At 40.8% G+C, this 13,296-nt stretch overlaps 1 protein-coding gene across 1 annotated transcript in view; it reads right to left on the minus strand.

Moving 5' to 3' along the window:
* The window catches only part of LOC145407416 (glutamate receptor ionotropic, delta-1-like), a 417,443-nt gene that overhangs the window by 44,647 nt on the left and 359,500 nt on the right, over positions 1-13,296 (minus strand). Inside the window, exon 7 of the mRNA XM_080278347.1 lies at positions 5,373-5,472. Within this exon, the coding sequence (XP_080134473.1) occupies positions 5,373-5,472 (100 nt within the window). The remainder of the gene's footprint in view (positions 1-5,372; positions 5,473-13,296) is intronic.

Genomic DNA, 13,296 nt, shown 5'->3' on the forward strand with positions numbered 1-13,296 from the left:
TTCCGGCTCTTTCATGCTCACCACGTAGGTGAGAGAAAGCCGTTTTCTATGTAAGGTAGATTCAGGTATTAATTCTGGGAAGGTATAGCAATGTACAGTACACTTTTCTGATTACTTATTACTTCAACATCTGTCACAATGAGTGTCTCTCTCTCACTGTGAATGCATTGTCTTACACTTGCTTGAAGATAGGTACAGTGGTTCCTCGTTTTTCGCTGCTTGGATGTTCCGCCAAAACCGCGTGAAATGTGAAACGTCGAAGTATGAAGTTAGAATCAAGGGGAAAAATAGAGGAGCGTTCTGGTGGGACATGTACCTACCCTATCAGAAAGTACTATAACACCAAACGGGCCCTACCCTCCCGTGACGCCGCCAACCCCACACCAGGTGCTAAGGGATCTGCACACACACACACACACACACACACACACACGAGAGAGGGAGAGAGAGAGGTAAAGATGATCTGCACACATACACACACACACACACACACATACACACACACATACGAGAGAGAGAGAGAGAGAGAGGTAAAGATGATCTGCACTCACACACACACGAGAGAGAGAGAGAGAGAGAGAGAGGTAAAGATGATCTGCACTCACACACACACGAGAGAGAGAGAGAGAGAGAGAGAGAGAGAGAGAGAGAGGGAAGAGAGAGGGAGAGAGAGATAAAGGGAATCTACACACACACACAGGAGAGAGAGAGAGAGAGAGAGAGATCAAGGGTATCTGCACACACACACACACACACACACACACATGAGAGAGAGAGAGAGAGAGAGGGAATCTGCACACACACACACACACACACACACACACACACACACGAGAGAGAGAGAGAGACAGACACAAAAAATATAGAGATAAAGGGAATCTGCACACACACACACGAGAGAGAGAGAGAGAGAGAGAGAGTAAATAAAGAAATGGCAGAAAATGCGTCCCTTGCGCGAATGAGGAGATAAGGCGTGACAGCCGTCCCTCTTTTCTTTCTCAGTGTCCATTCCCTCCCTCCTCTCTCGGGGAGAGAGAGAGAGAGAGAGAGAGAGAGAGTTAAATAGGGGAATGGCACAGCGTCCCTTCCACCTTTGGAATGAATGAATGACGTCCCTCTTGTCTTTCATTCCCCATTCCCTCCATCCTCTAGCCCCATCACCTAGGCCGAAGCCCTCGAAGTTCAACTCAGGCTCCAGCACCTCCACTTCTTCTCAGTCCACTTCTCCTCCTTCATCCACCCGTGCTAGCATGTCCAAAACTTGCAGAATAACAGCCACATTCTGTCTCTCCTGAAAATATCGTGTGATCTGTGTGGTTCGGGCTTGTCTCTGCTCCTATATGTTTCTGTTGTAGATGGCCATCATTTGAGACTTCAGATCACTCAAAGTCGATAGGATGTTGGTAGCCTTAGGCATGCGTCGTCGGTTGCCAGGTGGGAGCATCGAAATGTAGGGAAATTCGCGAAATGTGAGACAACTCAGAAAGTTTTTTCTTGTGCGAAAAACGAGGCGTCGAAGTAAATTGCGTCAAAATACGAGGAACCACTGTACAACCTGACCACTATGTACAGTCCTGGCACTTACAAGAAGGTACTTACAACTTGATTTCACTTTGTACAGTCCTTACACTTACAAGAAGGTATTTACAACTTGATTTCAATATGTATAGTCCTTACACTTACGTGACAATATTTACAACATGCCTTCACTATGTACAGCACTGGGTGAGACACACAGGCAGAGTGATGCAGAGTGAGCGTGATGGGGGAAGCGAGTGGGTGTATGTCCTTAACTGCCTGAGGCATGGTAGAGGAACAGTTACCACACATGCCTGCCAATTTTTAACGGTGAATCTTGAAAAATGCCATCACAGTGAATTTTTTACATTTTAAGCTGTTTTAAAACGGCACTGGTATTGACTGCTTGTTTTCATCGCACTGTTTTAAAACGGCACTGGCACTGACTGCTGATTTTCATTGCACCGTTTTAAAATGGCACTGGCACACAGCGGGTTAAACATTTTTAAAAATGCTTACAGTAAACTCTCAATTATTCACTGTAGCAATATCCAGAGCTCTTTATTCAGCTCTATGAAAATAATATCGGGCGAAATTAGGCAACATGAAGCTCAGAAACGTGAAGCAATCAGTCACCCGCTGTCTCACGGGCCCTACTTGGCACATAGGTAGACCCCACAACATGCCAGCCAATTACAGTGTGTTGTGGGAGTGGCCCACCTGGCGTGCCGAGCCCTTTCAGTTTCTTCCGTGTACTCTGCACAGTGAGGATAGGTCTGGGTACTCTGCTCTTATGGCCCACACAGTGGCTGTAACCCCATCTGTGGCCACCTATGACTAGCCCACTGCTGTAGTCCTGTGACTAACCTCATGGCCCCTCAGTGCTTTGTGCCCTAGTGCTGTAGCTACTGTATTGTGAGGACGTTTCTTTGCATATCTATCCTCATCAGTGCCAACACTAGGTGGGAACAGTATGATTATAATCATATTATGTACTGTATTACTGTACTATATGTATTGTATTAGTACTGTATTACTGTACTGTATTTTATTACTAGCCACGATAGTGAAGCTGGAAATGTTTTCAGTTTGTCTGTCTGTGTGTGCCTGTTAGCATGATAACATTGCAACCACTCAAGATATCATCACAAAATTTTACAGGTGTGTAGAAGGGGAAAAAAATCGATCACGAGTTAGAAATTGAGGAAAGTAGGTCAAGGTCTGTGTGTCTGTTACCACGATAACTTCGCAACAGCTCAAGATATCATAAAAAAATTATACAGGTGTGTAGTAGGGATGAAAATCTACTAGTTCGAAATTGTTGAAAGTTGGTCACAGGCAAGGTCATACTCTGAGCCGCGCTAGATATGTATCGGCTCACGGCTGGTGTGATTCCTATTTAGGGGGGCCTCTAGTTCATGCTTAATTTTAATCTTTTACTCATGGGAAATATTGTAGGAAAGTTTTTAGGATAGATGGTCAAGACAGATAGTAACATATTATCTGGCTGAAAGCTGAAACGATAGCTGATTGGGGGTTCTGTGCAATATCTAGCATTCTGCAATATCCAGCATTAGGGCTGGCAGAATTATGCCGGATAATTGAATTATTAAGGCTTTGTCACTGTTACAATACATAGAATGTGGCCTTTTACTAAACCTTAGTGATTGTCATATTGTGTGTGTGTGTGTGTGTGTGTGTGTGTTTGAGAGAAAGAGAGAGAGAAAGAGAGAGAGAGAGAGGGAGAAAGAGAGAGAGGTATAATAATGCAGTGGTACTCAAAAGACGGACTGCAGTCCAAATCCGGAGTGTGACAAGGGTTGGTTTGGACCTCATAACCGTCTCTGAATATATATTACCTAGTTCTCATACATGAATTTTAATACTTCGGATTTATGGATGAATTTCTTTTACGATATGACTGGAATACTTTGTTTTTCAAAATGTCTGGAATACTTTGCTTTTCAAAATGTTATGTGCTTAAAATTTTCTTTAACCCTCCTCAGGTAGACCTACAGTTTTGCTTACAACTTGAAGTATACCTGGGTCTGTCAGACCCAGCTTTTACAAAATGATGTAGTGTCACACATGTTTTATATAACGAATTCCTGAATATCCTTCAGTGTATTAGGTTGTAGTGTCACACATGTTTTATATAACGAATTCCTGAATATCCTACAGTGTATTAGGTCTAATCAATTAAAAAATTTTGAGAATAAGTTTTAATTAATTGAACTCCACATATTTTTAAAGAATTATAAAAAAATGCCAGACTAAAAGTTTTTTTCTTTTGCAGTCACCATACACGAAAACAAAAAACATTATGAGCCTAGCACTTGTGTCACAATTTGAGAGATGGAGGACATTCATTATGGGCATAGTGGATCCCACACACCATAAAATGAACTTGGAAACTCATAGTGAAAAATTCTCCCCCCTCCTCAGGTACACCTGGGTCTCAAAGACCCGACATACAATTCTGAGTGATATATTGCAAAAACATAGAGAGACACGAAAGTAACCCCCTACACCCCGCATGGGCACAAAAAGTTAGGAAGCTATTGAGAAGGACAGGGATCCCAGGCATCTATATGTTGCTGAACTATACCATCGAAAAAATTGCCCAGATCTGTCAGACCCAGGTGTACCTGAGGAAGGTTAAAAATATCATATCTAAATATGGTCCATTTCTTGCTCCTTACAGTTTCGGAACTACAGTTACTGATGATCTTGTGGTCTCCCTGATAAGTGACCAAGAGGTAATTAGTGACTGTAGCCCTTTAACACTTGATGATCGGACCCATGTTGATAATACTGTTTTGCTCCGATTTAACCCATTAATCACCTGAAGTTAGTTTATCAAATCTGTCACACAGGAATTTTGTGTGACTGGACCTCAGAGATAGTAATTAAAGAACCCTGCATTAATGAACAGCTGAGACCTTGTCCTTGTGATCCTGTAGTTGAATGAAATAAGCCATGCAGTACTACTGTAATGCAATGAGAGGTAAGAATACTATGGTGTAATGTCACTGAACTGATGTATTTCCAAAATTAATGTTCATTTTTACATTGTGAATATTTAAAAGAAAAACAGTTCTCTTCTAATCAGCACAGAGAGGTAAGCCTAGATAATATGCCAATGGGAACCTCTTTATCACAGTTATGGATATTAGTGATAATCTTTTAAATTCAACCAAAACCCCATAAGCCTTTAAAACTGCAGGCTAAAAAGTAAAAACTGCCGGTGTTAATCGATTTAGCAACGTCTGGCAACCAGTTACTGGTTTTTATATGCCAAAGAATAAGCCTAGCTGCTTTGTAGAAAAAAAATAAAAAATAAAAAAAATTCTTATACAGTTTCACATCCTAAGAAAGTTCCACTTGTGCAAGCACTGAAGTTCAATAACGTGCCATAAAATCTGAACAGTACTGTAGTTAAGTGACCTGGTGTTATTTGGCGGTGATCACTGATCTTTCTACGAACTTCAGTGGAGCCCATCAAATGTCCATTCACTGCGCCAACATGGTGGTGTTCCAGTCTTTGTCTCTATGGGGCCTCTAGATATTACTACCACTTGATTCACTAGTGAAAGCATCGAACTGAAGGAATATTATCGACAAAAATACAGTACATAGTAGGCAACTGCTGTACTCGTAAATGCGACGCTACCACAAACATGGTTTGGCTGGAGGAGGGTTGATCACTACACCTGGCTGCAGTACTACGTCAACAGGCTGATGAAGTTAATAGCCAAAAAGAGCAAAGACAGATATGTAGATAGGAGGATGGGTAGATATATAGAGTGATGCCTAATGAGGATTTACTGTATGACACAAATAGTGGTACGTACACTTGATCTATGGCCGGGAGGAGAGGACTGTTTTTATTAGCCATGATGGCCACTTGGTACACCAAGTAGGAGCTCCGGGCCATGTAGAAGTCACATCTTCCTGAATCACAAAAAAATCGTTAAGTTATTTGTATCTCCGTCAACCAGAGGACTCTTTTTTTTTTTTCTTTATTATTGCTTCCTCCAGGTGATTTAATTCAGCTAAGGGGAAACATTTCAAAATGGACGCGTTAGATATAGACTTTATTTACTTCTTTATTACCAAAGGTTCTTCTTAGCTTAAATAAATTTGTCAGGTGGCAGAGTGAGTAAAATGGAAAAAAAATACATCACCCTAGTTAAGATTTTTACAGTGGACACGCATGAACTCACAGTATAACAAACTATTTGTCGATCGCTTGACCTGTGTTCTGCCTTAAATCGCCTGAGAGGGGTAAAAACATGGGCGTGGTGAGGCATGAAGTGTGTGAGATGGGCAGGACTGCTGGTGAGCGGTGGGAAGGTATACCCTGTAAAAACTGGTGTTGTAGGATTAAGGATTTGTGTTCAATGACGATTTCATCAACGTATTCTTCAGTCGTAAAAGTGTAAGGGAGGTTTGTTTCAAATTTCCTCCAATAATAAAAGTGCCAAAGGAAGTTAATAAAGGATCAACGCAGTTTAAAAAATGATATACAGTATAGTATCTCACATGTATATGAGTAACGGACTCAAGTGTTGGATGGAAAGAAATCGATAAATATATTCAGTACACGGCAGAAGTATTAAGCTGAGACCTGGAGAAATATTCTCATCCTGAAGAGTCAGCTGGGATCTAACCTGTTGATATAATCAGATCGAGGTTAAATAATCAACAATAATAATAATAATGCACAAAAATTATAGGCTATTATTGTTAAAAACCAGGTTGTTTTTATCCATAAAAATATACATGTTCTATTAGAAAACTAATCTTCAATCTAAGTAAGACGTTTCACAGTGAAGGGGTTAACCAAAGCATAACTAATTCCCTGTATTTCAAAAAGGCTCTGGTAAGGTGATTAAAAATCACATAGGGGAAGCAAGACTACAGTGCAATAGATGTCACCGTGCTGAAGGGATTAAAGTTTACCTTACAAATTATATATATATATATATATATATATATATATATATATATATTGTTACATAGCCTATGATTTCATCATTCTTTGTGTAATTCTAACGCACAGTATGCTGCATGTTTGATCACAAGCGTGTTCTACCTCACTCCCCCCTTCTACCCTTATAGCAGAGTAAGTTGTTCTCTCTGTTGTTCAGAGCAGGAGTGTCAACTCTTTGTCCCCTATTGCTTCATTTGCACGTCCTTACAAGTTGTATCAAGCTCTGCCGGCCCCTATATAATGAGCTCAGTCTCTGCATTAATTGCCACTTAGATCTACTCCTCATTTTGTTCACATCTCTGTCCTCCCCTGTACAGTTGTTATTATTGTGAGTGCTCAGGAAGTCTCCAACAATCTAGCAGCTGTGTAATTTGAGTATAAGTGTTATTACATTTTTTCCTTGTACTGTATAGCATAAGGTGTTGATTCGTAGGCCTAGTGAGGTTTTTGTGATTCATGTGTCTTTGTCAGCCATTAGTAATAATATTTTGTATCTGTAATAATATATCTTGCATTCACTGAGCATTATCCGGTTTTCTCATTTTATCAGGGCTGACTTAGATAAATTTACTCTTGCTAATTTCGTGTTAATAGAGGCTATTGCAGTTAACCATATATTTAACCTGTTTTTTGCCATTACATTATCCTTATGAGTCCTGAATGTTTTGTTGTTAGTTTGAGCATTAAACTTTAACTTGTAATTTTACCTAACTCTTTTGTTTTGAACCTGGAACTTTGCGGGACAGTAGTGATTTTTAGTATTCTCACTTAAAGTGTACATTATCTTTGTCTGTTCCGTAACATAAATTTGGCGACCTCTTATCAGGATATTCAGGAATTATCATAAAGATATTGCTTGATATTTTGTGACTGTGATCTATTCACGATGTCTACTATTACTATGCTTGATGAAGCCAAAGATTTTTTGTCAAATGTGCAAACAGTGTGTGATGTAGAAAACAGAACAAAGAATGAACTTAAGCTTGTTGCTCAACAATTGGGAATTGCTGTTTGCTCTCATCATTCTAAAGATCAAATTGTTGACATGATTAATGAAAGCTTGTTTAATGTAACTCCTCCAAATGAGCAAACGCAGATTGAAATAGCTAAGTTACAGCTAGCCCTGCAGGAGGCTCGTGCTAAGGAGGCTGAATTTCAGGCAAATGCTAAGAAGGCTGAGTCTCAGGCTCGTATTCAGGAGGCACAGACACAGGCTCAGGCACAAATTGAACTTGCTAGGATTCGGGCAGACCATGAGTATCGCATGAAACAAGGTGGAACTGGATCATGTAGCTCTGATGATTTTGATGTGGCTAAAAATGTTAAATTGTCCCTCCTTTTAACCCCTTAACCGCGGGGCGTCACTTTCGTGACGCTTGGGAGCATGGGATCATACCGCGGGGCGTCGCTTTTGTGATTCTGTGTTATTTTGAATTCACCCGGGCTTCCTAGTGGGGGCTTGTATCATCTATCAGTACTGCCAATGTCCAACACTAGTCAGCACTCCTAATCTCATCTGTACTCCCATCCATTGTTGACAATTTAGCCATTTCTCCCCGTTCTTGACTCCCCTCCCTACCCCCCCTCCATTACACTATCCTCTCGCCTGACCGGCCGTGCTACGCTAAGTAAATCTTACCTGGAATTTTTCACTGATTTCATCCATTGAATTAAGCCCTATGCCCTATTCTTATACCAAATAATATATACAAGAAATAAGGTAAGTGAGAGTGCCATACACCTGGAATTGGCTAATTATCACCTGACAACACCTCACATGCACTCGTTCGCTAATTTTCGCTGTTTTATTCCCCTTGAAATATGCCATATAATCTATTTTCGTAATAAATATACATATAAGGAGGGAAGGGAGAAGCCTAAGTGATATTTACATTCACCTGGAACTACCTAATTTATAATGTATTGTCTAGATTTCCTGCCAATCATTTCAGTGAAATACATAGCTGTTTCAAGAGCTACGTTGGTAGCACTGAATAACCCCCAAGTAGGCCTCATCCCGGGCCGGCCTTCCTTTATCAGTTCTCTCTCATCTTCCGAAGAGGAGGTACGGCTCATCCTCTTGCTGACTTCAGGGCCTTTTTTCACCCCCATGCAAAGGGCCCTGTGACCTTTACCCCTTACTAAACCTCGTGTGGAAAGAGGTAAAGGGCTGACAATTGATAAAAGAGTGACTACGATCTTTCTATTGAGTAAACAGTGCAAGTGGAGTTGTAAATAATGTGTAAACAGCAAGTGAAAGTAATGAATGTAAATATACGTGAACAATGGAAAATAGTTTTATAAGTTACTTCAAGTGACAGTGCATAACTCAGTGTAAATAAAATAGAAATGTAAATAACGTAAATAAAATAGAGAACGTAAATAGAAATGTAAATGAGTAGTATTATAAGAATACGAGTATACTGTATACCCTAGGAGTGATGAAAGTGAAAGTTTCACTATAGCATGTCTGAATACTATGAGTTATGAGAGTGAAGATGAAAGTGACATTCACTCTCAATGACAGTATACAGGACAAGAAAGTGAATGCTACGTATTTTACTGAAAGAAATTGAATCCCTACAGTGACAATAAACTAATATTACTGAAGGAAACTTATGGATAAAGACTGTAGATATATATAAGTGTTATATAGTAATAGAAATATAAAGTGTGAGGGGTTTTATGAATAATAAATGACAGAGTACCAAGAGCGAACTAGCGCAAGTGCGGCGGTCAGACGCGCTCATAATTTTCATTGCTTTCACAGTGTTTTTTTTTTGGAGTATGGATCCCAAACTACTTGAAAATCATAGAGTAGTGTTTATAGTGTTAATATCTGGCTGTGGTAATCATATTATGGGTTGTCGGGAAGTGTAAAGTGGAGACTTCGTTACCCAACTTCAGAGGTCTCCACAAGTCCTACGGTAACCGACGAAGGCTCAACAAACATTCCAGGAGAAAGCTGAAGGTATGTGCCATAAGCATATTTAATTTTAATATTCTAGGGCTAATAACTGATTTTTGGCAAATATTTTTTGAGAGTCTGTCGGAGCCCGAATAACCCCGCGGCACACGCAAAACATCAGTAAACATGCCCGCGGTGTAGGGGTTAATGAATCTGATTTAACAAAGTATTTTCAGTTGTTTGAGAGGGTAGCTACAGGTTTTAATTGGCCCAAAAAGTATTGGCCAGTACTCCTTCAAACTGTTCTCACCGGTAAAGCTCAAGTAACTTATGCATCTTTGCCTCTGGATCAGTCTGATAATTATGATGTAGTTAAGAGCTTGATTCTTAAGGCCTATGAGCTTGTTCCTGAAGCCTATAGAGTAAAATTTAGGACAACTTATAAGCAAGATAAGCAATCCCATGTTGAGTATGCAAAAATCAAAGAAGATCTGTTAGAGCAGTGGTTAAATTCTAAGAATGTGGATTCTGATTTTGATAAATTTAAGCAGATGATTTTGCTGGAGGACTTCAAAAGGTGTATTAATAAAGATGTAAGCCTATATCTTGATGAGAGAAGAATAGATAATTTGTCTGATGCTGCAGTTTTAGCTGATGAATATGTTCTCACTCACAAGAGATATTATAGAGAAAAAATGAAAGCTGAGAGTAAGTACGTTGCCTCTACTCAGAGTACAGGTAACAGGAAAGAGAATAAAGATGATGTTTCTCAGGAAGTAAATACCAGCTTCACCACTAGATTTCAAAAAAGTAAATGTACTTATTGTAATAAGCTTGGTCATACTACAGAGAAATGTTTCAGGAGACAGCGTGATGTGAACAAAAAGGAGTCTTTAAATATTCAGTCAATTAGTCTAGTGTCCACCCTTGAGAATTCCCTGAATTCTTTAACTGAGTTAACTGAACCTGCTTTGAGGGGTAAATTAAATCCTCATGATGAAGCTCCTCTTTTGAGCAGTAACGTGGGTGACACTCTCAAGAGTTCATGTGCTAATTTCCTGTCTGATGGTTTTGTCAGTCCTCTGGACAGTAATGACAGGAAATCAGTTAAAATATATCGTGATACAGGTGCTTGCCAATCCCTTATGCTGACCAGTGTTCTAGGCTCTAATGTTAATTCCTCTGATGAAACTGTAATCTTACAAGGTGTAGGGAATAATTATTTCTCTGTCCCTCTGTGCAGAGTGAATTTAGAGTCTGGTTTTGTTAATGGTTCCGTTATGGTTGGGTTGGTTGAGACACTCCCAATGTCAGGTGTAACTTTCTTACTTGGAAATGATATTGGTGGAAGTCAAGTGTGTCCAGCTCCTCAGTTGTCTAGTGAGCCAGTGGCTGCGGCCCAGGATTGTGATGTCCCTGATGTGTTCTCTGCATGTGCTGTCACTAGGGCTAAGTCTAAAGTTACTGATGACTTAGAGGGTAATGATGATGATGATGTTATCCTAGTGACACTTTTCTTGCTAATTTGGACCACTCACCAGATGAGGCAGTACCCCGTAGTGTTGATAATTTGTCTCGTCAAGAGTTGGTTGAGTTGCAGGTTGCTGACCCTGAGTTGAAAGGTCTAGCTAACTCTGCTTGCAGTGAGGAAGAGCCAGCCGGTGCTTCTACTTGTTATTATATAAAGTCAGGAGTACTTATGAGGAAGTGGAGACCCCCAACAGCATCAGCCGACTGTGAATTGGAGGTTTTGCATCAAGTTGTCTTCCCTCGTGTTTGTAGGCAGGATATCATTAGAGTGGCTCATGATTCCAGTTTGGCAGGACACCTTGGAGTGAGGAAGACTGTGGCACGCTTTTTGAAACACTTCTACTGGCCAGGAATCTTCAGGGATGTTTCCTGGTATTGTAAGTCTTGTCACACCTGTCAAGTTGTGGGGAAGTGTAATCAGACCAAAAAGATTGCACCTCTAGTTCCCATTCCTCCTTTTGAGGCGCCATTCACCCGTGTGATGGTGAATATTGTGGGCCCTCTTCCTAAGACTTCTTCAGGATTTTCTTATGTGTTGACCCTGATTGATATGGCTACTCGTTATCCTGAAGCCATTCCACTTAGAAGTATCTCAGCAAAGAACATGGTTAAGGAAATGCTAGGGTTCTTCACAAAGTTTGGTCTGCCCAAGGAGGTACAGTCAGACCGGGGAAGTAATTTCATGTCAAATGTTTTCAAGCAGTCTCTGAAAGAGTTGGGCATCACCCAGATCACGTCTTCAGCTTACCATCCCCAGACCCAAGGAGCGTTGGAGAGATATCATCAAACACTCAAATCGATGCTCAAGAAATACTGTTTGGAACATCAAAAAGACTGGGATAAAGGTCTTCCATTCGTTGTATTTGCCACAAGAGAATCTCCAAGTGAATCACTGGGCTTCTCACCCTTTGAACTACTGTTTGGCCATGAAATAAGAGGACCCCTTAAGCTACTCAAGGAATGCTGTCTGTCGGAGGAAGATGACAACCTGCTGGAGTATGTGATGAAGTTCAAAGAACGGCTGTCCACTGCTTTACAGCTGGCGAGAGAGAATTTAGGAGCTGCTCAGGAGAAGATGAAGACTTGGTATGATAAGAAGTCCAGGTTACGCCACTTTCAGCCAGGAGATCAGGTTTTGATTCTGCTACCGGTGCATGGGCAACCTCTTCAAGCCAAGTTTAGTGGTCCTTATTTCGTGGAGAAGAAACTCATTGATGTCAACTATGTCATCGCCACACCAGATTGTAGAAAGAACAAGCAACGTTGTCACATCAACATGCTATAGTTATATCACAGGAGGGACGAAAATAACCCAGTTTGCACTGTAGCTGTTCCACCCGAGTCTGCAAGTGAAGTTCTCCCATGCAGCATGAGCCTGAGTGATAGTTTGGGGAAGAATCCTGATATCATTAATGATCTCCAGACTAAGCTTTCTCATCTACCTCCCGAGGAAAGGCAGGAGTTTTCGGCATTACTGCAGGAGTACCCGCAAGTGTTTCATGCTACTCCAGGAAGAACCACTGTGTTGATGCATGATGTCGATGTTGGAGACGCAAAGCCAATTAAACTGCCTCCTTACCGTGTGAACCCAGTGAAAGTTCCTCTCATCCAGAAGGAGCTTGGCTACCTGTTGGACCACAAGATGATTGAGCCCTGTCAGAGCGAGTGGAGTTCTTCTGTCACTCTAGTCCCTAAGCCAGGTGGGTCACAGCGGCTTTGCATCGACTACAGATGTGTTAATCAGATAACCAAAACAGACACTTACCCTCTCCCTCGCGTGGAAGATTGCATAGACAAGATCGGAAAGGCTAGGTACATAAGTAAGTTTGATTTGTTAAAGGGATACTGGCAAGTACCTATGACTGAACGTGCTAGGGAGATCTCATGTTTTGTAACACTAGGAAAGACTTTTGCATGTTCTGTAATGCCATATGGTATGAAGAATGCACCAGCCACATTTCAGAAGCTCATGAATGTTGTAACAGAGGGTTTGGCAGGGTGTGTTGTTTATATTGATGATGTATTAATCTTCAGTGACAACTGGAAAGATCACCTATGCCATGTCAGTAAATTTCTTGAGCGTTTGGTTCAGGCTAATCTTGTAGCTAATTTATCAAAGTGTGAGTTTGGTCAAGCTAAAGTTCAGTACCTTGGGTACGTAATTGGTGATGGACATGTTGCACCACCAGGGGCTAAGGTTCAGGTTATAAGTGATCTTCCCAGACCTAAAAGTAGGAAAGAGCTACAAAGATTTTTGGGAATGGTAGGTTATTACAGGAGATTTGTTCTTAACTTTTCTATTCTTGTATCACCACTTACAGATCTACTGAAAAAGGGAGTTAAA

Source organism: Coenobita brevimanus, chromosome 8, assembly GCF_032717465.1.
Source record: "Coenobita brevimanus isolate Jiangsu-jjx chromosome 8, ASM3271746v2, whole genome shotgun sequence".
Taxonomy (NCBI): domain Eukaryota; kingdom Metazoa; phylum Arthropoda; class Malacostraca; order Decapoda; family Coenobitidae; genus Coenobita; species Coenobita brevimanus.